Source organism: Dryobates pubescens, chromosome 8 (genome assembly GCF_014839835.1).
Source record: "Dryobates pubescens isolate bDryPub1 chromosome 8, bDryPub1.pri, whole genome shotgun sequence".
In the NCBI taxonomy this organism is placed as follows: Eukaryota; Metazoa; Chordata; class Aves; order Piciformes; family Picidae; genus Dryobates; species Dryobates pubescens.
Window position 1 is genome coordinate 40,863,548 of NC_071619.1, and position 27,959 is coordinate 40,891,506.

The 27,959-nt window shown below is 51.6% G+C and overlaps 1 protein-coding gene across 1 annotated transcript; it reads left to right on the forward strand.

Annotated features, from left to right (window-relative positions):
- Positions 1-1,067: 1,067 nt before the first annotated feature.
- WDR3 (WD repeat domain 3) lies at positions 1,068-27,896 on the forward strand. Its single transcript, XM_009903465.2, has 26 exons — positions 1,068-1,272; positions 3,610-3,819; positions 5,211-5,329; positions 7,387-7,465; positions 7,788-7,883; positions 8,988-9,098; positions 10,120-10,221; positions 10,341-10,438; positions 12,006-12,101; positions 13,342-13,572; positions 14,871-14,964; positions 15,257-15,358; positions 16,573-16,658; positions 16,847-16,982; positions 18,464-18,520; positions 19,212-19,312; positions 19,463-19,574; positions 19,689-19,823; positions 21,276-21,326; positions 21,926-21,991; positions 23,231-23,323; positions 23,863-23,910; positions 25,787-25,830; positions 26,287-26,415; positions 27,307-27,400; positions 27,582-27,896. The coding sequence occupies exons 1-26, from the start codon at positions 1,102-1,104 to the stop codon at positions 27,735-27,737; spliced, it is 2,817 nt and encodes a 938-aa protein (XP_009901767.2). The 5' UTR covers positions 1,068-1,101; the 3' UTR covers positions 27,738-27,896.
- Positions 27,897-27,959: the final 63 nt, after the last annotated feature.

Here is a 27,959-nt window from a genome sequence, read left to right on the forward strand (position 1 = left end):
TGCCCTTCTCTGGACATGCTGCAGCACCTCAGTACCTTTCTTGTAGTGAGGGCCCCAAAACAGAACTCAGTACTCAAGGTGTGGCCTCAGCAGTGCCTCAGCAGGACTCAGAGGGTCCTGCTCGTCTTGCTAGACTCAGTTTGCCACACACACACCTGCTAGTGAGTATTTTTTATAGGCCCACAATCCAATTCAAACACAGCATCCACAAATGGCAATTCCTCGGCTAGGACAATAAAACCCAACCAACCCAACGCCTAAGCTCAAACTGAGGGTAATAAAAGCTGGCACTACTTCCGAAATGGCCTTAAGGGCACCTAAATAGAACCCTCACCGCGAAGAGCCGTGAGAAAGGCAACGAACAAGGAGGAAATAGCGGCTACAGTGGTTCCAAACAAAAGCTCACCTACGACAGGGTCTGCCCTCTGATTAACAGCCCAAACCAGGGCGCTAAGTACCACAGTAAGAGGCAGGCAGTCAAAGAGGGATGCACACAAGCTCCACTTCGCCATTCTCCCCAGGTTTTGCCCGAGGCCCCCGCATCCCCCTCGGGGATGGACGGCTCAGAAGGCGGAATAAAGCGAGCGGCAGCCGAGGAGCCTGAAGCCCTTCACGCCCATCAGCCGCCTGCACCCCAGCTGCCGGTAAGATGCACCGCCGGGGGCGAGGCCGGCGAGCAGCCAGAGGCTTCGCCCCCCTCCCCCGCCGCGGCCCCCATCAGCGCAGGAACGCCGGCAAAAGCAGCGGCGGCGAGCGAGAACTCACCGGCAGAGCGTGCCGCCGCTGCCAGGCCCGCCCGGCCACAGGCTCTCGATCGGCGCCGCTTCGGCGACATCACCCAGAAAAGCGGAGCGGCCGCCACCCGCTTCCGCTTCCGGCAGCAGCGCCGCTCCTCCCCCGGCCTGGCCCCAGGCGGTGCCCGGCCGTCGGCCTCGCTTCCGGCGCAGCTCCCGCCCCGTCACGCACTTCCGGCCCGCGCCGTGAGGGGAGCGGTGCTGCGCACGTGTGGCGGGCGGTGCAGCGGCCGCGCCGCCGGGACGGGCCGGCCCGGCGCTTGCTCGGCGCTTCACCCCCGCACAGCGGCGTTGCCCCGGTGCCGCCATGGGCCTCACGCGGCAGTACCTGCGCTACGGGCCGGCCGCGCTCTTCGGGCTGGTGGCCAGCGCCAGGGCTAACGTGGTCTTCGTTACGCTGCGCGGCGAGCGGGGCCGCTGCGTGGCCGTGCCGGCCTGCGAGCACGTCTTCATTTGGGATACGCGGAAAGGAGAGAAGGTGGGTGCCGAGGCTGTCCAGGCAGCCCTCCCCGGAGGGGACTGACGCGGCTGATGAGGAGCCGGGGAGGGGGTGGGGGCTGTAAGGTGCGGCGCTTTTGGACCGTATCCCGCAAAAGTGTTTGGTGTTAGGGGTTTGCCTTTCAAGGGCAGTGTCGTCTCTGCAGCTTCTCCCCTGTTCTGTAGCCTGAGCACAGCTCGAGGTTTGCTCGTGGGGCGAGTTCGCAGCTCTGGGTGCGCGCTGGCTGAGTCTCACTGCTGATCCTTTGCGGTCTGTGTTTGGTACCTCAGTTAGAACAGAATAAAATAAACCAGGTTGGAAGAGACCTTCAAGATCATTGAGTCCAAGCTATCACCCAACACCATCTAATCAACTAAACCATGGCACCAAGCACCCCATCCAGTCTCTTCTTAAACACCTCCAGTGATGGTGACTCCACCACCTCCCTGGGCAGCGCATTCCAATGGCCAATCACTCTCTCTGTGAAGAACTTCTTCCTAACATCCAGCCTAAACCTCCCCTGGCACAGCTTGAGACTGTGTCCTCTTGTTGTGTTGGTGGCTGCCTGGGAGAAGAGACCAACCCCCTCCTGACTACAACCTCCCTTCTGGTAGTTGTACACAGCCATAAGGTCTCCCCTGAGCCTCCTCTTCTCCAGGCTAAGCAACCCCAGCTCCCTCAGCCCCTCCTCATAGGGCTGTGCTCAAGCCCTCTCCCCAGCTCTGTTGCCATTCTCTGGACACATTCAAGAGCCTCAGTGTCCTGTTTCTGTGCAGCCTGCTGTGGGAGTACCTGTGTTACCAAGGGGCTGCACTAGATTATCTCTGGAGGGCTTTTTCAACTGCTACCCTTCTGTGATTGTGTGAAAGCTGTTCCCTATTCAGCTGGTGGGCAGCAGTAGTGCTGTGTGTGTAAGTTCTGGGAGGAAACAGGGGTGTTGTGAAGTTTGTTTCTGCTGTGGAGCTGGTTTTCCCCTGTGAAAGTTGTATCCTGTGTGGAATTGGTGAGCTGTTAAGTTTAAGGACTTGAATGCCTGTTTCCTTCTGTTAGGCTCTGAAAACATTGTAGCTACTGCTTAGTGCCCACTGCAAACTGAATTCAGGATTTGCTTTGACAGCCACTAAGGTGGTGGCTGCTGCCATGTTGTTTTGGAGATGTTTTTGTTATTTTCAACTTTTAGTGCAGCCTACAAAGAAACTGCTCTGTTTTATACCTGAGAAAGGCCAAGGGAGAGAGGATGAGTCAGGGAGCCTTTACTCTTAACCAATCATAGAATCAATAAGGTTGGAAAAGACCTCAAAGATCATCAAGTCCAACCTGTCACCACAGACCTCGTGACTAAACCACGGCACCAAGTGCCACATCCAATCCCCTCTTGAACACCTCCAGGGATGGTGACTCCATCACCTCCCTGGGCAGCACATTCCAATGGCTAACAACTCTCTCTGGGAAGAACTTTCTCCTCACCTCCAGCCTAAACTTCCCCTGGCACAGCTTGAGACTGTGTCCTCTTGTTCTGGTGCTGGTTGCTTGAGAGAAGAGACCAACCCCTTCCTGACCGCAATCACCTTTCAGGTAGTTGTAGACAGCAGTAAGGTCTCCCCTGAGCCTCCTCTTCTCCAGGCTAAGCAACCCCAGCTCCCTCAGCCTCTCCTCACAGGGCTGTGCTCAAGGCCTCTCCCCAGCCTTGTTGCCCTTCTCTGGACACATTCAAGAGTCTCAATGTCCTTCTTAAACTGAGGGGCCCAGACCTGGACACAGGACTCAAGGGGTGGCCTAACCAGTGCTGAGTCCAGGGGCACAATGACCTCCCTGCTCCTGCTGGCCACACTATTCCTGATGCAGGCCAGGATGCCATTGGCCTTCTTGGCCAGCTGGGCACACTGCTGGCTCATGTGCAGCCTACTGTCACCCAGTACCCCCAGGTCCCTTTCTGCCTGGCTGTTCTCAGCCACTCTGACCCCAGCCTGTAGCACTGCATGGGGTTGTTATGATCAAAATGTCCTTTGCTCTCTGGCAGTTAAAACACAGGGGCAGAAATGTGGACTTCAGAGTTCCAGGTCTCATTCTGCACCAGTTTTCTGTTTGGTGATGATAAACTGTTTCTCTTCTAGCTACTGTCTGGAACTCTGAAGTCCACATTTCTGCCCCTGTATTTTAACTGCCAGAGAGCAAGGGACACTGCTTGGTGCAGGAAGCTGAAAAGCAAACTTCTGAAGTGTCAGAAGCACTCAGCTCAGTAAAAGAGCAGGGAATGTTCTTTCTGCTGCATACATATCTTGCTCTGTCATGTCATTTATCAATGTTATGTATGTTTTTGTCTCCTAAAAATTGCAGGTGCTTATCCTTAAAGGTCCCAAGCAGGAGGTCAGTTGCCTCTGCCCTTCCCCAGATGGGTTGCACTTGGCTGTTGGGTATGAAGATGGATCAATCCGTGTCTTCAGCCTTCTGAGTGGAGAAGCAAATATCACTTTCAATGGACACAAGGCTGCAGTTACAGCCATGCAGTATGACCCCTTGGGTGGCCGGCTGGTATCTGGCTCCAAGGTGAGGATTGCACATCTAGGGGACAGTCCTTTCATAGAGATGCTCTGTGGAGGGCATTGACCTGCCCTGCCCTGTCTGAAGTGTGGGTTCTGCCTGTAGCCAGAGGATGGCAATGAGACGGCAATGGAGCTGGGGAGCCAGGGGCTGGGAGAGCAGCAGGGAGGAGGCAGGGCAGGAGTGGGGTCCTAGTAGAGCTGTTGAGGTATAGAATCATAGGATAAATCAGGGTTGGAAGGGACCACAAGGATCATCTAGTTCCAACCTCCCTGCCATGGGCAGGGACACCCCACACTAGATCAGGCTGCCCAGAGCCTCATCCAGCCTGGGCTTAAACACCTCCAGGGACAGGGCCTCAACCACCTCCCTGGACAACCCATTCCAGGGCTTCACCACTCTCATGGGGAAGAACTTCCTCCTCACCTCCAGCCTCAATCTCCCCACCTCCAGCTTCATTCCATTCCCCCTAGTCCTATCACTCCCTGAGATCCTGAGAAGTCCCTCCCCAGCCTTCTTGTAGCCCCCTTCAGATACTGGAAGGCCACAATGAGGTCACCTCAGAGCCTTCTCTTCTCCAGACTGAACAGCCCCAACTCCTTCAGTCTGTCCTCACAGGAGAGGTGCTCCAGCCCTCTGCTCATCCTCGTGGCCCTTCTCTGGACACCTTCCAGCACCTCCAGATCCCTCTTGTAATAGGGGCTCCAGAACTGGAGGCAGTACTGCAGGTGGGGTCTCAGCAGAGCTGAGTAGAGGGGGAGAATCCCCTCCCTTGCCCTGCTGGCCACACTTCTCTTGCTGCAGCCCAGGAGCTGATTGGCTTTCTGGGCTGCAAGTGCACACTGAGAGCTCCTGTTGAGCTTCTCCTCCCCCAGCACCCCCAAGTCTCTCTCCTCAGGGCTGCTTTCCAGCCAGTCCCTGCCCAGCCTGGATTTGTGCCTGGGGTTGCCTCGACCCAGCTGCAGGACCCTGCCCTTGGTCTTGTTGAAGCTCATGAGGTTGGCTTGTGCCCACCTCTCCAGCCTGTCCAGGTCCCTCTGGATGGCATCCCTTCCCTCCAGCTGTCTGCTGCACCACACAGCTTGGTGTCCTCAGCAAACTTGCTGAGAGTGCACTCAATGCCACTGTCCATGGCACCCACAAAGATGTTGAACAAGCCTGGTCCCAGGACTGATTCCCTATAAAGAAGCTTGTGAGATCAGGGATAGCAAAAGCCAATCAAGCCACAGCAGAGGTGTGCTTATTGGTGTGAATGCACCTTTGGGGAAGGAATGTCATTTGCACTTGTCATCCCTGGCATTAAAATTCCAAGTGAGAAAGCTGAGAAATCAGTCTCAGAGGTAGATGCCTTGCAGAAACAAATGCCAGTCCCTTGGGGAGTCTCTCTTCTGTTCCAGGATACAGATGTCATCGTGTGGGATGTCATCAACGAGAGTGGCTTGTACCGGCTGAAGGGCCACAAGGATGTGGTCACTCAAGTCCTTTTCTTGAAGGAGAAGAACCTGTTGATCACCAGGTCAGTCAGAATCGGTGTAGTGGTCAATGAGGGAAGCAGCTATGGTTTTACTTGCAATTTGCACATCCCAGCTGCTGCTGCCATTTGTGTTTCCCCTCTTGGCTTGTGCTATCTCGGACCCAGCAGCACGTTACAATATGATGTTGCCACCTTGTCATGTTTCCAAGCCTGGTGCCTGAATCCAAGTAGAGTCACAGGATTGTTTTGGTTGGAAAAGATGTATAAGGTCACTGAGTCCAACAATTGTCTAACTCTACCAGGACTGGTGCTAAACCATATCCCTCAGCACCACATCTCTGCAACTCTGAAACACCTCCAGAGATGAGGCTTCAGCTGTCTCCCTGGGGAGCCAGTTGCAGCATTTGAGAACCCTTTCAGAGAAGTTCTTTCTAATATCCAATCCAGCCCTCCCTTGGTACAACTTGAGGCCATTTCCACTCATCCTGTCAGTTGTTACTAGGGAGAAGAGACTGACCCCTGTCTCACTCCAACCTTTCAGGGAGTTGTGGAGAGTGAGAAGGTCTCCCCTCAACAGCTTTTCTCTGGACTAAAAAGCCCTGGTTCCCTCAGCCACTTCCTCACAAGACCTGTTCTCCAGACCCTTCACCAGCTTATAGATATTAGTAAGATTCCCCTCAGCCTTCTCTTCTCAAGACTAAACAGCCTCAGTTCTCTCAGTCTTTCTTCATAGGAGAGGAGTTCAAGTCCTTTAATCCTCCTTGTGGCTCTCCATTGGACTCTTCTCAGTGGCTCCCTTTCTCTTTTGAACTGGGGAGCCCAAAACTGGATATAGTATTCCAGATGTGGTCTCACTGAGGCAGAGAAGAGGGGAGGAGAACCTCCCTGGACTTGCTGGACACTTTTCTTGATGAACCCCAGATCATCCAGTCCAGCCCATCTGCTGGAGCAGGATCACCTAGAGTAAATTATATGGGAACACCTGCAGAAGTCACTTGTGGCATGGTTTAGATGTTTGTGTGTATCTACCACTTTTCTAAGTGTGCAAGCTTTGGCAGTCTTTCCTATTCATTGTCTTTATTGATGATCTGGATGAGGGCATTGAGTCCACCATTAGTAAGTTTGCAGATGACACCAAGCTGGGGGCAGAAGTTGATCTGTTAGAAGGCAGAAGAGCTCTGCAGAGGGACCTTGCCAGGCTGGACAGATGGGCAGAGCCCAACAGGATGGCATTCAACAAGTCCAAGTGCCAGGTGCTGCACTTTGGCCACATCAACCCCATGCAGTGCTACAGGCTGGGGTGAGAGTGGCTGGAGAGCAGCCAGGCAGAGAGGGACCTGGGGGTGGTAATTGACAGCTGCCTAAACATGAGCCAGCAGTGTGCCCAGGTGGCCAAGAAGGCCAATGGCATCCTGGCCTTCATCAAGAATAGTGTGGCCAGCAGGAGCAGGGAAGTCATTCTGCCCTGTGCTCAGCACTGGTTAGGCCACACCTTGAGTCCTGTGTCCAGTTCTGGGCCCCTCAATTTAAGAAGGACATTGAGACTCTTGAACGTGTCCAGAGAAGGGCAACAAGGCTGGGGAGGGGCCTTGAGCACAGCCCTGTGAGGAGAGGCTGAGGGAGCTGAGTTTTTTCACAGTATTCTTCACCAGGTTACATTACCCTGAGGAGGCTGGGTTTGTGTTTTGGGGAGGGAGAACTGGCCAGACTGGCAGCTGATTGAAGCCAAAGGGGCTGTCTACAACTACCTGAAGGGAGGTTGTAGCCGGGTGGGGGTTGGTCTCTTCTCCCAAGCAACCAGCACCAGAACAAGAGGACACCGTCTCAAGTTGCACCAGGAGAGGTTCAGACTGGATGTTAGGAAGAAGTTCTTCCCAGAAAGAGAGATTGGCCATTGGAATGTGCTGCCCAGGGAGGTGGTGGAGTCACCATCCCTGGGAGTGTTTAAGAAGAAATTTGATGAGGCACTTGGTGCCATGGTTTAGTTAGTCCTGAGGTGTTGGGTGAGTGGTTTGACTTGATGATCTCTGTGGTCTTTTCCAACCTTATTGATTCTATTCTATGATTCTTGTATCTCAACTTTTTCTTCTTTCTTCCAGTGCCAAAGACACCTTGGTGAAGTGGTGGGATCTGGACACCCAGCACTGCTTCAAAACTCTCGTTGGACACCGTACTGAGGTAAAGGGGATGCATGGGGTGTTGCTGGGGTGCAGGGACTTTGAATTTGCATGGCCAACTCTGCTTTTCCCTGCAACTCCTGCTCTCTGGAATTGTAAACTGGCACTGAGATGTATTTTGCTTGTCATTAGGCAAGCAGGAAACTTCCAAACTTTCCAGGAGCTGTCATCAACGTGCACTGGGTGACAATTCCAATACAAATATCCCTAGAGAAAGTCCTGTCTAGATCCAGTCTCTTCTTAATTGCCATTTAAATGAATCAGAGATGCTCTACTGTTGGTATGATGATTAAGCTAATTCTTCCCATTGTGCCTTTGGACAGGTTTGGGGGATGGCTTTGATATCTGAAGAGAAGCGTCTGATCACTGGGAGTGGTGACAGTGAGCTGAGGGTGTGGGACATCACTCACATCCAGGAGGTAAAGTCTTCCCTCTCTGTCCCCTCACAGTCTCCTCCAGCTGCTTGGCTTTGAACTAATACAGGACTGGAATGTGATAAATCTAATTGATGTTCTGGGAAAGAGAGCCAAAGCAGTGTCTTTGCTGTTTGAGAGATCCAGACACTGCTCTGGTGGCTGGTTTTGGGGAGCTTCCAAGTGAAGCTGTGAGCACTTCCAGAACAATCTTTCCAGAGTGTGTCAGATCTTCCAGCCTTCTGGCTTAGTGCTAGAAAAGACAGTCTTATGACAGGTACATGATGAATGATCTTTGAGGTCTCTTCCAACCAGGACTGTGTGTACAGGACCTGCTTTTCCTTACTCCTTTCCATTCTCCTAGTAACACTAATAGGCCAACAATGCTGAAGCATTTCTAATATAGAATAGAATTAACCAGGTTGGAAAAGACCTCTGAGACCATCAAGTCCAACCTATCACCCAACACCATCTAATCTACTAAACCATGGCACCAAATGCCTCATCCAGGCTCTTCTTAAACACCTCCAGGGATGGTGACTCCACCACCTCCATGGGCAGCACATTCCAATGGCCAATCTCTCTGTCTGGGAAGAACTTCCTGCTAACATCCAGCCTAAACCTCCCCTGGCACAGCTTGAGACTGTGTCCTCTTCTTGTGTGGGTGGTTGCCTGGGAGAAGAGACCAACCCCCACCTGGCTACAACCTCTCTTCAGGGAGTTGTAGAGAGCAAGAAGGTCTCCCCTGAGCCTCCTCTTCTCCAGGCTAAGCAACCCCAGCTCCCTCAGCCTCTCCTCACAGGGCTGTGCCCCAGACCCCTCCCCAGCTTTGTTGCCCTTCTCTGGACACCTTCCAGCAGCTCAACATCTTTCCTAAACTGAGGGGCCCAGAACTGGACACAGGACTCAAGGGGTGGCCTAACCAGTGCTGAGTACAGGGGCAGGACACAGTTTTTTGTGTCTAAAGGCATGCTATAGGCCACTTCTTTGTTGCAGTGTTTGCTAACCACTTGTTCCTTCAGGGAAATGAATTGTGAGACAAAACCCCACACATGGTAGCCCTTGTGGTTTCAAGTACTCCTTCTGGGGTTCTTTTGTGTTTGTGCATAGGTGAAAGACCCTGATGAGCCAGAATTAAAGAAAAGCAAAGGGTTAACACCTGGAGGAGAAGAAAACACAGAAGAGGATGAGACCCTAGAGCTGGATGAGCATCCTGAGGACGTAAGCTCAGCTTTCCACACTGTCTGTGGGACTGTATCTCTAAGCCCATTTGCATGGTGCTGCTTGCAGCGCCACCAGAAGTTTTAGTCCCCCCCACATTGCTGCTCTGTATTTGGTTTATACCCCAAGTGTCACTTTTAGCCTGTTAGGCAAATCCTGGCAATTTCTTGTCTTGCTTTGTAACATCTTCCTCAGGAGCAGCTGCTGCTTTATCTACCTGCAAAACATCAGCAGAAGGATGTGTGCCAAACTTTGATTCTCCCTGGAAAGCTTTTTCTTTGCCTTCTGTTTGGGGAGGACTAGCAACTCTTTAAAGTTTGGCAGTGCTAACAGAGCTCTTCCACTAAACAGCATGGGAATAAAACAGTTCCTAGCTGGTGGATTGCTGCCAAGCACAGTGCTGCTGCTCAGCTCTGCAAGTCAGATGCAGAAGCTGAGAGGTCAGAGCTGCACCATAATGAAATAGTGGATGAGATCCTGTTGAAGAAAGCCATTCCCACTTGTGCTGCTGGTGGAGACTTAACTGAATCTGCTTTCTGGTGGAACTTTCTGGGCTCCTGCTCAGATGTCAAACCTACTGTATGTAGTTGTGGTAGATACCTGACCTTGTTAAGTACTGTTCCAGCTTCCTCTCCAGAGAATTCTCTCCCTTCAACCACATTTCAGACTCTTTGTTCTCACCTTCTCTGCTTTTTTGAGGGAGGAGCTATCTCTGCTGTCTTTGTAGCATAAAAACTCATCTCTCTCTTAATTCACTATGGTTGGCTGATAAAGCTACACTTCCACTGAGACTATCAAAGGTTATGTCCCCTAAGATACAACAAAATGAGGCTGCAAGCCTGTAGCTCACACAAATTCTTGCTTTATCTCTAGATATTCCTTGCTGGGTGTTCTACCAGGACCCTGTAGGTTTATTTCCCCTTCTTCTCCTTTTGGTTTCCCTTGCCAGTAGGCTTCTGAGTTTGCTTGAGCAGATCACTTGACCTTTCAGAGCCAAAGTCTTCTCATTCTCTCCCCGTAGCGCCTTGTGAAGTGCAGCAGAGTTGGATCCATCATGAGGGAAGGGCGAGACCGAGTGGTGACTCTGGCCACAGACCAGACTGGCAAGGTTTTGGCCTGCCATGTAAGTAGTGGGGGTTGGGCTCTGCTCTCGAGCTGTGAAGGAGACTGCTAGAGAAACTGTCTCGTCTGTGCAAGGGCCAGCCAGGGCTGTGCATGCCTTTGACTTTGCTCTGCCTCCAGGGCACGGACGCTGTTTTGGAAGTGTTCTCTGTCCTTTCTGAAGAGGAGCTCCAAAAAAAATTGGAAAAGAAAATGAAGAAAGCCAAGAAAAAAGCCAAGTAAGCAGTCTGTTGGATGTGTTTGGGTGCTGTCTGTCTCCAGAGGGCTGCTACAAAAGCCCAGCAGCAGGGTGACATGGTGGTTGAACTCCAAGCTACTGGGCATTCTGTCTATGGTATTTTGGGCTTTACTCTTCCTGTGTATCCCTGATCCTTGTCTGAGCAACACTTGCTTCTGGGGACTAAGGAAAGGCCTTCCTCTCTGAGTTTTTCCCCTGTGGGAAAAGCTAATGGGTGCAAAGGAGTGAAGAGAAAATGTACTTTTCAGAGCTACTTGCCTCTGTCTGACCTGCATATTTATACTGCTTGGTGCATCAAATAAATTCCTGACAGAAGGTACAGGAATGAGAGCTTCATCCAAGGAGTCAGAGTGACTGATACCTCATTGCCTGTTTTACAGCAGGCAGAGGTACAGGCAGGAGCTTTCATAGTATTTACTTTGTGTTGAGTGGCTCTCTGGGTATCCTGAGTCTTAACAGGAGCCTCACAACAGCCCTTAGGGAGAGGTCTGGCTCCAGGGTAGAAACTGAAGCACAGGGCATGTAAATCTGGAGATACTTTTTGGCAGTGGCTGAGGACTTCTTGTGAGTGGTAGGTGAGCAGAAGCTGATCCCCCTGTCAAACATAGCTTTCTATTGTCAGTTTTGTATGCGCCTTTCCAGCATGCCTCATTGGGGTGCTTTGGCTCCACAGGAGGTTTCTTTCTTTCAGGACAGTTTCTCTCTTCAGCAGTCTGCATGACAGCATGAACTTCACTGTCTCACCCTGTTCTTCACAGTATCACCAAGGTTGGAAGAGACCTCAAAGATCATCAAGTCCAACCTGTCACCACAGACCCCATGACTAAACCATGGCACCAAGTGCCACATCCAGTCCCCTCTTGAACACCTCCAGGGATGGTGACTCCACCACCTCCCTGGGCAGCACATCCCAATGGCCAATTACTCTTTTTGGGAAGAACTTTCTCCTCACCTTCAGCCTAAACTTCCCCTGGCACAGTTTGAGACTGTGTCCCCTTGTTCTGGTGCTGGTTGCCTGGGAGAAGAGACCAACCCCCTCCTGGCTACAACCACCTTTCAGGTAGTTGTAGAGGGCAATGAGGTCTCCCCTGAGCCTCTTCTTCTCCAGGCTAAGCAACCCCAGCTCCCTCAGCCTCTCACAGGGCTGTGCTCAAAGCCTCTTCCCAGCCTTGTTGCCCTTCTGTGGCCATGTTCAAGTGTCTCAATGTCCTTCTTGAACTGAGGGGCCCAGAACTGGACACAGGACTCGAGGTGTGGCCTAACCAGTGCTGAGCACAGGGCACAATGACTTCCCTGCTCTTGCTGGCCACACTATTCCTAATGCAGGCCAGGATGCCATTGGGCTTCTTGGCCACTTGGGCACACTGCTGGCTCATGTTTAGGCAGCTGTCAATCAGCACCCCCAGGTCCCTCTCTGTTTGGCATGTAGTTAGCACTGATGGATAAAAGGGTGGTTGTTTTCAGCAGGCTAAGTGGTTTCCTCATGCTGTTCTTTGTGCTAGCTGTGTTGGGTTATTTGACTCTCCTCTGTTACCTGACATTTCTAGACAGAACTCTGAAGAGGAGCCTGAAAAGAGTGTGGAGCTGAGCCTGCAGGAGGAGATTCAGCGGGTCACTAACATCAAAGCTTCTTCTAAAATCAAGTGAGTGGAAAGCCTCTTGCAGAGTCTGAGCTGACATTATGCAGTGACGTGGGGATGCCTGCACAGCTCAGTATAGGGAGAGGTGGATTAGCTTCCCTGTCCTCATCTGTACACCTTGGAGCTGGGGAGAAGCCTACCATGGTCTCCAGCCCATTCACACCTCTTCCACAAGCGGTCCCTTTGTCTAAGTGTGCGCTTGCTGGTGGCACGCACTCTCTCTTCTCAGTTGTATAGAATACATAGAATACATAGAATAAACCAGGTTGGAAGAGACCTTCAAGATCACCGCGTCCAACCCATCAACCAATCCAACACCACCCAAACAACTAACCCACAGCACCAAGTACCCTGTCAAGTCTTCTCCTAAAAACCTCCAGTGATGGCGACTCCACCACCTCCCCAGGCAGCCCATTCCAATGGGCAATCACTTTTTCTGTATAGAACTTTTTTCTAACATCCAGCCTGAATCTCCCCTGGCGCAGCCTGAGACTGTGTCCTCTTGTTCTGGTACTGCTTGCCTGGGAGAAGAGACCAACATCCGTCTGTCTACAACCTCCCTTCAGGTAGTTGTAGAGAGTAATAAGGTCACCCCTGAGTCTCCTCTTCTCCAGGCTAAGCAACCCCAGCTCCCTCAGCCTCTCCTCGTAGGGCTTATGTTCCAAACCCCTCACCAACTTTGTTGCTCTTCTCTGGACTCGTTCCAGCAAGTCAACCTCCTTCCTAAACTGAGGGGCCCAGAACTGGACACAGTACTCGAGGTGCGGCCTAACCAGTGCAGTGTACAGGGGCAGAATGACCTCCCTGCTCCTGCTGGCCACACTGTTCCTGATGCAGGCCAGGATGCCATTGGCCCTCTTAGCTGCCTGGGCACACTGCAGGCTCATGTTCAGTCTACCGTCGACCAGCACCCCCAGGTCCCTCTCAGCCTGACTGCTCTCCAGCCACTCTGACCCCAGCCTGTAGCTCTGCATGGGGTTGCTGTGGCCAATGTGCAGAACCTGGCACTTGGATGTGTTAAATCTCATGCCCTTGGACTCTGCCCATCTGCCCAGCCTGTCGAGGTCCCTCTGCAGAGCCTCTCTACCCTCCAGCAGATCAACTCCTGCCCCCAGCTTGGTGTCGTCAGCAAATTTACTGATGATAGACTCGATGCCCTCGTCCAGATCATCAATAAAGATCTGATGCTTGATCCCTCCTACATTTTGTCTTTATTACCCCTGATTTTTGTCTGATCAAACAGGTCCTTTGACTTGATTCTCTCTCCAAAAGGAGAGCTGAAGATCGTCCTGCTGCTCCAGAACAATGTCATTGAGTCCTACAACCTGCCTCTCTCGGCACAAGTGCCGCAGGCTGTCCGCACGTCCAGGATAACCATCGGCGGCCACCGCAGCGACGTCAGGACCTTGGCTTTCAGCTCCGACAACATTGCCATTCTCTCAGCAGCTGCAGAGTCTGTGAAGATTTGGAACAGGTACACAGTCCAGTTTTGTCAGCCCCCCTGCCCTGTGTGTGTCAGTCTCCCAGGACTGGGGGATTGTTCTGTTCGGAGGCAGTGATGAGGAAGAAAGCGTGATGGAGAAATAGGAAATAGTGAGTGAAGTGAAGGAAGGAAATGGAAACCTGTTTGACTTTTTGCCTTACTAGGGAAACTGAGAAGCTGAAGAGCTAAGGCTATGTAACTAACATAGAGTTTGCTGTAAAGCAGCACAGAGGCTGAGTTTAGTGGCAAATAGAATAGAATTAGAATTAACCAGGTTGGAAAAGACCTTGGAGATCACCAAGTCCAACCTATCACCCAACACCATCTGATCAACTAAACCATGGCACCAAGTGCCTCATCCAGTCTCCTCATAAACACCTCCAGTGATGGTGACTCCACCACCTCCCTGGGCAGCACATCCCAAGGGCCAATCTCTCTGGGAAGAACTTCTTCCTAACAGCCATCCTAAACCTCCCCTGGCACAGCTTGAGACTGTGTCCTCTTGTTCTGGTGCTGGTTGCCTGGGAGAAGAGACCAACCCCCACCTGTCTACAACCTCTCTTCAGGGAGGTTGTAGAGAGCAATAAGGTCTCTCCTGAGCCTCCTCCAGGCTAAGCAACCCCAGCTCCCTCAGCCCCTCCTCACAGGCCTGTTCAGCCTGGGGAAGAGAAGACTCTAGGGAAACCTTACAACTAAATTTCAGTATCTGAAGGGAACCTACAGGAAAGCTGCTGCAAGACTGTTTAGAAGGGCTTGTAGAGACAGGATGAGGAGTAATGGTTTTAAACTGCAGTGGGGTAGGTTTAGGTTGGACCTAAGGAAGAAGTTCTTTACAATGAGAGTGGTAAAATACTGGAACAGGTTGCCCAAGGATGTGGTTGAGGCCCTTTCTTGGGAGGCATTCAAGATCAGACTCGATGTGGCCCTGGGCAGCCTGATCTCATTGGAGGTAAGGTGTGCCTTGACCATGGCAGGGGGGTGGACAAGATGACTTTTGAGAGTCCCTTCCAACCCAATGCAGTCTGTGAATCTGGAACACAGGAAGTTTCACTTAAGCATGAGGAAAAAACTTTCTTACTTTGAGGTTGCCAGAGGACCACAGAGAGACTACAGAGTCTCCTTTGGAGACTTTCAAAACCCACTTGTTCCTGTGCAGCCTGCTCCTTTAACACAGGAGTTGGACTGGATGATCTCTGGAGGTCCCTTCCAACCCCTGCCATTCTGTGATTGTCACTTCCTGGGCCAGATCATGTGTGTGATGAGGTTCTGGGCTCTGGCTTCGTCCACAGATCGACCTTGCAGTGCATCCGAACGATGGACTGCGAGTACGCGCTCTGCTCCCTCTTCGTCCCCGGAGACCGGCAGGTCATCCTCGGCACCAAGGTAAACGCTCTCCTCTTCTGCAGACATCACTCAGGGGTGAAAACATCTCTGACACTCTGGCTCTGTTCTGTTCCCAAGCTCTGTGCAGCTCCTGTGGCTTGGCCTGGATAGCTGGGGAGAGTTTTGGGAGTCCCCTAAAGGAGATGCAGAGTTTGGCTGTCTGTTTGTAACAGCCATCTGATGAGGCTGGCTGGGAGGTGGGTGGCAGGGCTGCTCTGCTGCTAAGAGCTGTTGTGTGTTGGGAAGGCAAGGGGGGGCTGATTTGTCTTCTGTGATTGATCTTTCTCCACAGACTGGGAAGCTGCAGCTGTATGACCTGGCTTCTGGGAGCCTGGTAGAGGCACTAGATGCTCATGATGGAGCAGTGTGGTCTATTGCTCTTTCACCAGACCAGGTAACTCAGCCACCCTTCTGACTACCACCTGTTGCACATCTTTTTATATAGCTCCTTCCTGTAGTGCTGTTTGTACTAGTGGTGGGAGTGTGGGGTCTCCTCATCCTGGCAAGTGGAGGATGCAGCTGGTGGTGTCTAAGATCCTTAACTGTGGGTACACACACAGCTTGATGCAGTACCTTTCTAGTTGTGTGGTACATAGCAATCACCATTAGGGCTGTGTGGGACCATCTTCATTACCTTACCATGCTTCTGCATGACTGAGAACAATTTGACTTCCCTGATAAGGTCTGTGTGTGTAGCAGTACATAGCTTGTGGATGCATTCCAGCTGCTGCAGTGGCTGATTATCCTTGTTAAATTTGCTGCTTGTCTGTTGAAGTTACCTTGTTAATAGTGATGACTTGCTTGGGGTTTCTTTTGGTGTGTTGCACTCAAACAGTGACCAGGTCACCCTCCCTGTCTATCTGATGGCCATTAGGATGAACTTCTGTCTTTGTAGGGTGTGTTTTCTAGGCTCTTAATAGTTCTTGTGGTACTTACTGGACTCTCTTAGTTTTTGCTGGTAGCTTCAGGATTTGGGAGCACTGTGTAATAGGAATTACACCAGAGCCAGGTGCACCAGTGCCTTTTGAATCCATACAAGAACTTAAATTCATGTAATTATAGAATCAATAAGGTTGGAAAAGACCTCAGAGATCATCAAGTCCAACCTGTTACCCAACACCCCATGACTAACTAAACCATGGCTTCAAGTGCCACATCCAATCCCCTCTTGAACACCTCCAGTGATGGTGACTCCACCACCTCCCTGGGCAGCACATTCCAATGGCCAATTACTCTTTCTGGGGAGAACTTTCCCCTGGCACAGCTTGAGACTGGTGCTGGTTGCCTGGGAGAAGAGACCAACCCCCACCTGGCTACAACCTCCCTTCAGGTAGTTGTAGACAGCAAGAAGGTCTCCCCTGAGCCTCCTCCAGGCTAAGCAACCCCAGCTCCTTCAGCCTCTCCTCACAGGGCTGTGCTCCAGACCCCTCCTCAGCCTCGTTGCCCTTCTCTGGACATGTTCAAGTGTCTCAATGCCCTTCTTAAACTGAGGGGCCCAGAACTGGACACGGGGCTCAAGGTGTGGCCTAAGCAGTGCTGCTCTAGAACTCCTCTGGCTTGCAGCAGAGCTGGTTTCACAGTAATTGCTGTTTTTTGTTCTCCCTGCAGCGTGGCTTTGTGACAGGAGGTGCTGATAAGTGTGTCAAGTTCTGGGAGTTTGAGCTGGTGAAGGATGAGAGCAGTGTGCAGAAGAGGTGAGAAAAGAAACCTCTCTGGGCTGCCTTCGCCTGTGGTCCTGCCCAAGCCGCCATGAGGAGTGAGACGCTGTGTGTTAGGATTAACTTGCTTTCCCGGGGTGCAAAGTGGGAGCTGTGTCCATGCCTCTCCCCAGCTTGCTTGTTTGGGATAACAGTTGGGTTTTTTCCCCTCCTCTTGGCTGCAGGCTTTCCGTGAAACACGTGCGTGTTCTGCAGCTGGATGAAGATGTCCTCTGCGTGCGCTACAGCCCCAACCACAAGCTGCTGGCTGTCTCCTTGCTGGATTGCACTGTGAAGATCTTCTATGTGGACACACTCAAGGTGTGTGGCCAAATGGGCTGTGAGGCCAGATGGAGAGGGAGTGGAAGCTCAAGAATACGTAGGCAAAGTGTCTGGTTATTGCAGGACGCTCGAGGCCGTGCTTCCCGCTTCAGATGCCTCTTGGCTAGCAAGGCTGTCAGAACCGTGGCTGGCCCACACAGGGAAGGAGACACACTTTCCATCTGGGAAGTGCTGTGAACCTTCAGGTGGCAAGGCTCACTCAGCCCTGTGGGTGTGATGGTACTGCAGAGCTATGAATAGAATAGAATTAACCAGGTTGGAAAAGAGGCACTGTAAGGGTGGGGCTGGATGTGTCACACCTGGCATTGAAAGGGTTTGGAGCACAGCCCTGTGAAGAGGCTGAGGGAGCTGGGATTGCTTAGCCTGGAGATGAGGAGGCTCAGGGGAGACCTCATTGATGTCTACAACTACCTGAAGGGAGGTTGTAGCCAGGTGGGGGTTGGTCTCTTCTCTCAGGCAACCAGCACCAGAACAAGAGGACACAGTCTCAAGCTGTGCCAGGGGAGGTTTAGGCTGGATGTTGGCAGGAAGTTCTTCATAGAAAGAGAGATTGGCCATTGGAATGTGCTGCCCAGGGAGGTGGTGGAGTCACCATCACTGGGAGTGTTTAAAAAGAGCCTGGATGAGGCACTTGGTGCCATGGTTTAGTTGATCAGATGGTGTTGGGTGGTAGGTTGGACTCGATGACTCAAAGGTCTTTTCCAACCTGGTTAATTCTATTCTATTCTAAATAAGGCATAGCAGAGGCAAAGCTTGAAGGAGAAACATTTTCCTTGTGGCAATGTGTGGTGGGTTTATGAGTTGTGTATTAGTGCATGAATGTTAGGGAGTGACACAAGACAGACCAGCAATGAGAAACAGAGGTGAACTCTCTAAACAGTTGTGATTACCCCTGGGGTTAGCTCATCTTGCTTGGATACTCTCGCCCTTCTCTTAGTTTTGCCATCATTTCATGGCAGAGGTTGGGCAGAGGTGAACCTTGTGAAGCTCAAAAAGAGCAAATATAAAGTCCTGTACCTGGGGCAGAATAACCCCCTGCAGCAGTACAGGTTAGGGGGTTGACCTGCTGGAAAGCAGCTCTGCAGAGAAAGCCCTGGGAACTGGGTGGAGAGCCAGGAGCCAGCAATGTGCTTTGGTGGCCAAGGCAGCTAGCAGTATGCTGGGGTGCATTAAGAAGAGCATGGCCAGCAGGATGAGGGAGGTTCTCCTCCCTCTCTACTCTGGTGAGGTCACACCTGGAGCACTATGTCTAGCTCTGGACACTGGGTCCTTTCCAACCCCTGCCATTCTGTGTGCTTCTCTGTGATCATGGCCCTGCTGCTAACAGTGTTCAGGGTAGGAATGAAAATTGGGCAGTGCTAGAAAAAGCTCCTGAAGCAGAGCAGAGCTGGCCTGGAGCTTGAGATTTTCTTATACCTCTACCCAGCATATCTCACTGAGATGTTTCTCTTCTGCTTCAGTTTTTCCTCTCCCTGTATGGACACAAGCTGCCAGTGCTGTGTATGGACATCTCCTATGTAAGTATGATTGGGGCTATGTGTTAGGTGGGACTGTGGTGATACAGATGACTCTGAGAACCTCTGCTGGCAGCAAGGCCTCCAAGATAATGGTTTCTTATCACCTTCCTGCTCCTGACTTAGCAGTTTCTTGATGGAGCACAGCAAAAGGCTCTCCTTGTCCCACAGTCCTGTGCTCCCTGGCAGGGGTCATGGAGAAGCAGTCACAGAACTGATCAGGGCATTTTGTGAGCAAGTGGAAATCCAAATGCTGTGGTGGTTCCCCACACTCCTCTGAAGAGGTTCAGCTTGCCCTGCTAAAGGTACCAACTGTGTGAGAGGAGCTCAATTCTGTGTTAGTGGGAGCAGAGAGCAGGTGCTGAGGTGAAGCAGCCTCTTCATGCCTGTTCATTCTTGGGCTGCATTTTGCTCTGGAGTGTCCTTGGAATAAAACTGATTGGAAGCCAAAAACTTCAAGATGCAGCTAAGGTCTTCAATGCCTGCAGAGGTTCAGAAGAGAGCCAGGGTGCTGGTACCATAAGCATGATCCACTTCAGTTAGATGAGGTGGAGGGATCAGGAGGGCATGTTTCAGGAGCCATAGATATATATATATATATCTGCTTAACACTGCTTAGTCACTGCTTCAGCAGCAATTCCTCTTGGGGCTGCCAGCCAGCTGCCCACACTCTTGTCTCCTTGTTGCTCTGTAGGATGGGACTCTAATTGCAACTGGCTCTGCTGACAGGAATGTGAAGATCTGGGGCTTGGATTTTGGGGACTGTCACCGCTCTCTCTTTGCCCATGATGACAGGTTAGTCAGACCCCACAGCATCTCTGCACTGGGGACCCTCTTACCTCCAGGGCTGTGGTCCAGCAGTAACACTTTTGTCCAGCATAGAGGCAGGGGGGGAGGTCTGCAGTATTCTCCAAGTGAGTGAACTGGAGCCTTTTTCCCTTCCAGTGTGATGTACCTGCAGTTTGTGGCAAAATCCCATCTCTTCTTCACAGCTGGGAAGGACAGCAAGATAAAGCAGTGGGATGCAGACAAATTTGAGCACATCCAGACGCTGGAGGTAGGAGGTCTTGGAGACTGTTGAAAGGAAGCATTATCCCTGAACGGGCAGCATGTCCCTCAGGGGGTGGAGCTGGGTCATGTTCACAGCTTTTCTCTCCTGTCTGTCATGCAGGGGCATCACAAGGAGGTGTGGTGTCTGGCACTCAGTCCCAACGGAGACTATGTGGTGTCCTCGTCCCATGACAAGTCCCTGCGCCTCTGGGAACGGACCAGGGAGCCACTGATTTTGGAAGAGGAGAGGGAGATGGTGAGACTCACATCTCTCCTGCCAAATACAACTTCCAGAGCTGTTTTCTCCCCAGCAGGCATTATTCACTATGGAAGAGTCTGGCTTCACCCTTGGCAGACTTGCTGATTAGTAACTGCAGCTTGGCACTGAGGTGCCCAGGGTAGACTGGCATCTTTGGCATGGGGTGACTGGTGCCCTGAGCTGTCTGGAGGCACCACTGCAGATGTTGCAAGTGCTTTGTGTGTACTGCACTGCAGATGCCTGGATAAACTGCTCTCTGCTTTGCTTCTCTCTTGCTTCCCATACTGTCCTCTGCAGCTGTGGTTTATAATTCTGCTGGCAACAGTCTTTGACCTTCTCTTATTCCCTTGTGCTCCTCTCATTGCCAGTGTGCTTTGGAGGCAGTGCAGGAGGTGGCTGCTGGGGATTGATGGAGGGCACTGCTTCTGTTCAGTGCAGTTCTTGATTTCCCCTCTTGCATCAGTGAGAGATCCATCTGTCTCAGCAGCTCAGGGATGCTGGAAGAAGCCCTTTCCTACTCCATTTGAGCCTGTATTGTGAGGAATCAGACTCACAGGAGGAATTCAAGATGAAGGTTTCTAGTCCAACCCCCTGCTCACTGCAGGATAACCTTAGAGCTGTATCAGGCTGCTCAGAGACTTTTCTTCATACATGATGGTCTCCAAGCAAGGAGATTTTCCAGGCTGCCTGTGCTGAACCACTGCTGGATTGGCAGATGTATTTGTCTCCTATCCAATTGAAAATTCCCTTGGGACAATTTCTAACTCTTGCCTTCACTGTCTGTCAGAGGAATCTGATTTTCCTCTTAAAGCAGTTTTGAAGCCACTGTGGGGGAAGGATGTGGAAATGTGCAGAAGCAGGAGTGGATGAGAAACCTGCAATAAACTGGGTGGGACTTTTTTGTCCTAACCTGTTTGCAGAGAGCTGAGGTGACCTATAGGCAGCATCTTGCTGCCCAGTGGTTGGTGTGCTAGGAATGATGGTGGTAGAAGGAGAGACAGAGACAGCTGCTTTCCCAAGGTGCCAGTGTGTTTTTGGGTCAAGCAACAAGGTGGGCATGAATACACCAGCAGTGAATTAGCTGATGGGAAGCTCTTTCCTCTTGCACTCTAGGACAGCCCTGGGACTTTTCCATGCATGTTTCTTTTGTGGTGTGTGCCAAACTGGAGGCTGTGGTGTTGAGTTGCTGCTGTCTCTGTCTCAGCTTGGTGGGTTGCCTAAGGGCTATCCCTGCATCCAGAGCTGAGACCTTGATTTGTTTGGGAGATTGCAGAGTTCTCTGTGGGCTTGGGTCCAGGGACAAGTTTTGCACTGGCATTGCTGATCTCTGCTGATTTGTCCTGGTTTGCCAATGGGCTGCACAGAGCTGGAAGGCTCCCTTGCTTGACCAGTCTGGGAGGGATTTGTACCCTTGCCTGCTGCTCACCTGTGTTCTCTTGCCCACTGCAGCAACGAGAAGCTGAGTATGAAGAGAGCGTGGCAAAGGAGGAGCAGCCTGTGGTGAGTGGCAGCATCTGAGTGTCTGACTGTACAGAGTCTGGAAGAACTGCTCCTGTGGGAGGCATGGAACAAGTGTCAGAGAGGACTGATAATCTCCTTGGTCTGGGGAGGTGCAGGGGATGCTGCTGAAGCTGTGGTTGCCTGGTGGTACAGTTGACTAGCTCCAGAGAGCTAACTTCCAGAGAGCCTGTGGGGCTCCTCAAACTGCTACACACTGAAACCTTGCTGTGCTGTTCCTCTTCCTATCTTCCCAGCTCAGGTCCACACCAGCAGTGTACCAAGGCTGGCCTGCCTTTTGATAGCTGCTTCCAGGTCCTTGTAGTCAGGATGGGTGGGGAAACCTGATCCCTCTTGCTCAGATGCTTGGGTTGTGTTGCTGCTTGGGTCACTCAACCTCAGAACAGGAGCTGGGTTTGGAGCTCAGCGTTAGCACGGTGCCTTTGCTCCTCAGGAAGAGCTGTGCACCTGGGAAATCCCCACATAAATGACCAGCCTAAGGGCTAGGGCTGGTGCTTTTCTTACTATGGGATGTGGTAGGATGCAGGGGGAGCCTGTGTGTGTCAGCTGCAGAAGGATGGAGCTGCAAACTGTGTTTGCAGGTGGCTGGAGAGACACAAGGAGAGACGGGGCTGGCAGGAAAGAAGACCATCGAAACCATCAAAGCGGTAAGACTCTGGGGGTCTGCAGGCATGGCCTTGTGTCTCATCAGTCTCTCCAGGAGAAGGACCTGTCACAAGGTCACAGCATTGCTCTGAAGAGGACTAACCTGTGCAGCCTCAAGAGGACTCCTCTTGCATGCTCTTGGAGGACTCCACCAAGAGCATGCAAGAGCAGTCTGTCCTGCTCCTTGGCACCTGCTCCGGGTGTGAGGTTCCTGTAGCTGCAGCTTTTCTGCCTGTCTCATGTGGGACAGAGGGGGCTGCTCTTGCCCCTTGGAGTTTGCAGTCCAAAGGAGTACGAGGCAGCCAGGATGTTCTCTAAGTGGGAAGTGGTGGAGTCACCCTCACTGGAGGTGTTTAGGAATAGCCTGGATGAGGCACTTGGTGCCATGGTTTAGTTGATTAGATGGTGTTGGGTGATAGGTTGGACTCAACGATCTCAAAGGTCTCTTCCAACCTGGTTAATTCTATTCTATTCTAAGTGTCTCTCTGAAAGGCTGCCCAGTCCCATGGGCATCTGTGGAAGGTGGAAATGTATCAATGCCTGAGTCAGGAGGTGTACCAGGAAGGTGTGGGAGTGGGTGATGTCCTGGCTGCAGATTTCAAGCCTGGTACCCATTGTAAATACAGAGAAAGTCCTTAATCTGGAGAGTCAAATGCCCTGACCTTGGCTTGTGCTTCAAAGGGGTACTGCTTGCTGTGGGGGGACTTCAATGCCAAGGTAACAACTGAAGCTCCAGCAGAGACTACCTGGGTCAGGGAGGTCAGGATGAGGATGGTGTGTGATCTTCAGGGCATGATTGATGTGCTCAAGGTAGTGGTACAGTCTGGAGCAGAGGTTAACCTTTGAGCAAGGAGTCCTCTGGTACTCCATGCCAGCCTCTCTGCTTCCATCTCTCTCCAGTTGGGTTTGAGCTTTGCTTTGACTTGGCTGGTGTCAGGCTCTTCTCCCAGGCAATTAGTGACAGAACAAGGGGACATGGTATGAAGCTGTGCCAGGGGAGGTTTAGGTTAGATGTTAGGAAGCACTTCCTCACAGAAAGGCTCATTAGGCACTGGGATGGACTGCCCAGGGAGGTGGTGGGGTCACCATCACTGGAGGTCTTTAAGAAAGATGTGGCCCTTGGTGGCATGGTTTAGCTGATGTGGTGGTGGTAGGTCATAGGCTGGACTTGATGATGTCAAGAGGTCTTTCCCAGCCTTGGTACTTGTGTGTCACTGATGTGCTGCTCCTGTCCCGCACAGGCTGAGCGGATCATGGAAGCTATCGAGCTGTACAGAGAAGAGATGGCAAAGCTAAAGGAACACAAGGCTGTATGCAAAGCTTCAGGAAAAGAGGTAAAAGACTTCAGAAATGTACTAATCCCGAGGTGTGTTGGGTGTATTCTTCCAGCTCAGGTGGAAATAGCATGCAGATAAAATGGGGACAGCTGGACATAGCAGAGATTGGCTGAAATCCCTAGGAGAACAAAATGGCACTGTGCCGTGGGGCATGGCTGGGGGAGGCTTCTTCCCAACCATCTTCATGGTTAAAGTCAGCATTTTGTCCCTGTGGGAGCATGCTGCTGCAAGTTCATCCCAAAGCCACCTCTTTGCTTTCATCTCAACACTCCCTGCTAAATCTGGGGCTGTGATACAAGTGGGAGAGGTGGCAGTTAAGTGGAAGAAAATTCACACGTGTTTGAGTTAGTCACAGGAGCCTGAGACTGTAGAGTGGCTGCAAATGAGGCCTTCAGCAAAGCTCTGGGAAGGGCAGAAGTGTGGGCATTGCAGAAGACACTTGAACCCACAGTAGAGAGAGGTTCTGCCAGGTTTTTTTCTGAACACACATTTGTGCATGCCTGCCTGCCTCATTCTAACCCTTCCTTTCTCTCCAGGTTCCCTTTCCTGTCAATCCCATCCTGCGTGCCTATGGAAACATCACAGTAAGTACAATGGCCAGGCCACTCTGGCCATGCTCAGCTGCAGTGGGGCTGGTGGATGCCGCCTGAGCCAAAACACTGGGTTCACTGAAGGGCAGCACAGTCCAAGAAGGTGTCAGGCACAGAATCATACAATCAATAAGGTTGGAAAAGACTTCAGAGATCATCAAGTGCAACCTGTCACCCAACACCTCATGATTAACTAAACCATGGCTTCAAGTGCCACATCCAATCCACTCTTGAACACCTCCAGGGATGGTGACTCCACCACCTCCCTGGGCAGCACATTCCAATGGCCAATTACTCTTTCTGGGAAGAACTTTCTCCTCACCTCCAGCCTAAACTTTCCCTGGCACAGCTTGAGACTGTGTCCTCTTGTTCTGGTGCTGGTTGCCTGGGAGAAGAGACCAACCCCCACCTGGCTACAACCTCCCTTCAGGCAGTTGTAGAGAGCAAGAAGGTCTCCCCTGAGCCTCCTCTTCTCCAGGCTAAACAACCCCAGCTCCCTCAGCCTCTCCTCACAGGGCTGTGCTCAAGGCCTCTCCCCAGCCTTGTTGCCCTTCTCTGGACACATTCAAGTGTCTCAATGTCCTTCTTATACTGAGGGGCCCAGAACTAGACACAGGACTCAACGTGTGGCCCAACCAGTTCTGAGTACAGGGGCAGAATGACTTCCCTGCTGCTGCAGGTTTATTTCTGTGGCACTGGAGCAGCAGCTTCTGGTTCTGTTTCTATTCTTACAGAATGTATGTGGAGAAAACTCTGTGTGGTAGTTCAGTGTCCAGGTGTTGCAGGCTGGAGCTTTTCTCACTGGTGTCATCCTGTCACTCAAGAGTGGTCACTAAATTCTGAGAGTTTTCCTAATACACACGTGGATGTGTGGGTATCACTGATGAAATGCACTCCTCTGAGGAGATCACTTTTGATTGCTCTGGTTCATTCCAAGGGGTATTCCTAGACTGCATTTTTAATTACTGTTAGGAAGAGCCTTGGGTTTTTTGCTCCCTTTTCCTGAATAGAATAAACCAGGTTGGAAGAGACCTTCAAGATCATCGTGTCCAACCTATCATCCAACACCACCTAATCAACTATGCAACCAAGCACCCCCATCAAGTCTCCTCCTGATTACCTCCAGTGATGGTGACTCCACCACCTCCCCAGGCAGCCCATTCCAATGGGCAATCACTCTCTCTGTGTTGAATTTCTTCCTCACCTCCAGCCTAAACCTCCCCTGGCACAGCTTGAGACTGTGTCCTCTTGTTCTGGTGCTGGTTGCCTGAGAGAAGAGACCAAGAGAACTGAATACAAGAGGATTTAGCTGGTTGAATTTAAATGAGTTTTTTCACAGTATTCTTCACCAGGTTACATTACCCTGAGGAGGCTGGGTTTGTGTTTTGGGGAGGGAGAACTGGCCAGACTGGCAGCTGATTGAAGCCAGAGGGGCTGTCTACAACTACCTGAAGGGAGGTTGTAGCCAGGTGGGGGTTGGGCTCTTCTCCCAAGCAACCAGCACCAGAACAAGAGGACACAGTCTCAAGTTGCACCAGGAGAGGTTCAGGCTGGATGTTAGGAAGAAGTTCTTCCCAGCAAGAGAGATTGGCCATTGGAATGTGCTGCCCAGGGAGGTGGTGGAGTCACCATCCCTGGAGGTGTTTAGGAAGAGGCTGGATGGGGTGCTTGGTGCTGTGGTTTAGTTGATGATCTCAAAGGTCTCTTCCAACCTGGTCCTATTCCTGTCCTATTCTGTTCCCTCTGTTATATTCAGCTTGATTTGCCCATCTCACAAGAAGTGATTGCATGGTTGTATCTGTGTGAAAAACACATGTTAGTCCTGGAGTGTTTCTTGATCAGGAGAGCTGATGTCTTTCCTCTCTTACAGCCTTCTGCATATGTGCTAGAAGTTTTCAAGAAGGTCAAGTCAAGGTGAGTCCTAAGAGCCTTATTGCTGAAACAAGTTAGTGCCTGATTCCTGGGCCCAGGACTGGCTGAGGTCTTGGAACAGTCTCTGGTGCTGGGTGTGGGCAGTGCTGAGACGTCTGGAGCTGCTGTTCCTGGCAGCCTGTGTGCATGGAACTGGGCAATGGGAATGGTTTCTTTCATGTGGAGTGTTGGATGAAGCTCATGCACATTGGCTGGCTACTTGCAGATGCATATGTACATGAAGAGCAGCTTCAGGAAGCTGTGTGAAGGGGAAGATTGAGTGCCTGTTCTCCATGCCAGGAGGTGCCTGCTGGCCTGGGCTGTAGTCTATGCACATGCACTGACCCACAGTGCTGAATACTTAGCACAGCTTTTGTACCAGTATGGAAGTGTCTCCTGCTCATCTTTAGCAGTGCAGTGGCTGAAGCTAATGCTTCTGTCCCTTTGCTTTTTCCTCAGTGAATTGGAAGAGTCTCTTCTGGTGCTGCCCTTCTCCTATGTCCCTGACCTGCTCAAACTCTTCAATGAATATATTCAGCTGGGTTCAGAAGTTGAACAACTGTGCCGAGCTCTCCTCTTCCTGCTCAAGTGAGTTCCACCTGCACAGACAGATCTGCCGGCTTCAGAACCTGGGCCTGAGCAAGGCCTAACAGGGCTCTCTGGTCAGCAGTGGGCCTGTTGGTTGCTCTGGGCTCCCCATGCTGGTGCATGTCTTGAACTAATTTTGTGCCAGTTATGTGACCAGGAGGGTGGTGTGAGTCAGGGCTTAGGGACAGCACAGAGCTGGAGAGCTGGGAGGTTTAGGCCGGAGGTGAGGAGAAAGTTCTTCCCAGAAAGAGTAATTGGCCATTGGAATGTGCTGCCCAGGGAGGTGGTGGAGTCACCATCCCTGGAGGGGCTCAAAAAGGGATTGACATGGCACTTGAAGCCATGGTTTAGTTAGTCCTGAGGTGTTGGGTGACAGGTTGGACTTGATGATCTCTGAGGTCTTTTCCAGCCTTGTTGATTCTATGATTCTGTGCCATACTCTGTTTCCTGGGGCTGCAAAGATGACCTTGCTTGCTGTGAACATGTGTAGCATGAGAGCAGGGGGGAATTTGGGGTTCATCATGTCTCTGGGTCTGAAGCTCTTGGAACATGTCCTTGGGCATAACAATGTGGTCTCTGCCAGAGATAAGGAATTGCTGTAACCCCCAGCAAATGGTGCATGGGAATGGATTGATGGGATGCAGTGTGGCACATTTCACTGGCATGGAGTCATTGTAGAGCCCTCAGAGAGGCCTTCCCTTGAGCTACTGTGTCCTGAAGAGAAGCTTCAGAGAAGAGCATTTCCAGATCCATCTGCCCATGCCTGTTACACAAGGCTGGTCTGGAGAGGCCACATTTCAGACACATGCTGTGTCCAGAACATGGAGAGCTTGGGCTGGCTGATACTTTAAGAACAATGCTGGAATGTGTCACTGCTTGCTGTGTTCCCAGGATACATTTTGGACAGATCACAAGCAACCACATGCTGGTGACAGTGATAGAAGATCTGAAGAAAACCACCATCTCCAGAGTCAGTGAGGCCAGGGTGAGTGTGGCACCTTCCTCCTTTCCTTAACCTGGAGTAAGAGGGTGGTGCAGGGGCTGGGAGTGTGCATTGCCCATGGTGTCCAGTGGGAGAGTCTGTTGGGGCAGCCCAGTGCAGGACCCTCTGCCCCATAACAAGCTTGAGCTGTGCCCAACAGCGTGGTGCTGGTCTGTCTCTACAGGATGTGCTGGGATTCAACATGGCAGGGCTGCAGTACCTGAAGAGGGAGATAGAGGCCAAGGAAGAGGTGACCTTTTTTGCTGACGCTACCGACCGCTTTGAGGAGAAGAGGAGGAAGAGGAAGAAGAAAGAGAAGATGGTTCTTGCAGTGCTCTAGCACTTGCTGCCCAAGACCCACAGCACCTGGGTGGGGTCACATAACCTCAGTGCTGGTGTGGAAGCCTTCCTGTGACTGAACATCTGTGATGAGGGGACTGGGAGAAAGTCTGTCCCCTCCTCATGTGGTATAACCTAGCCTATAACCCCGGCTCAGAATGGTTCTGACTACTCACTGTAGTCTGCTGCAGCTGTATGGATGTGAACCATCTGTGAGGTGGCT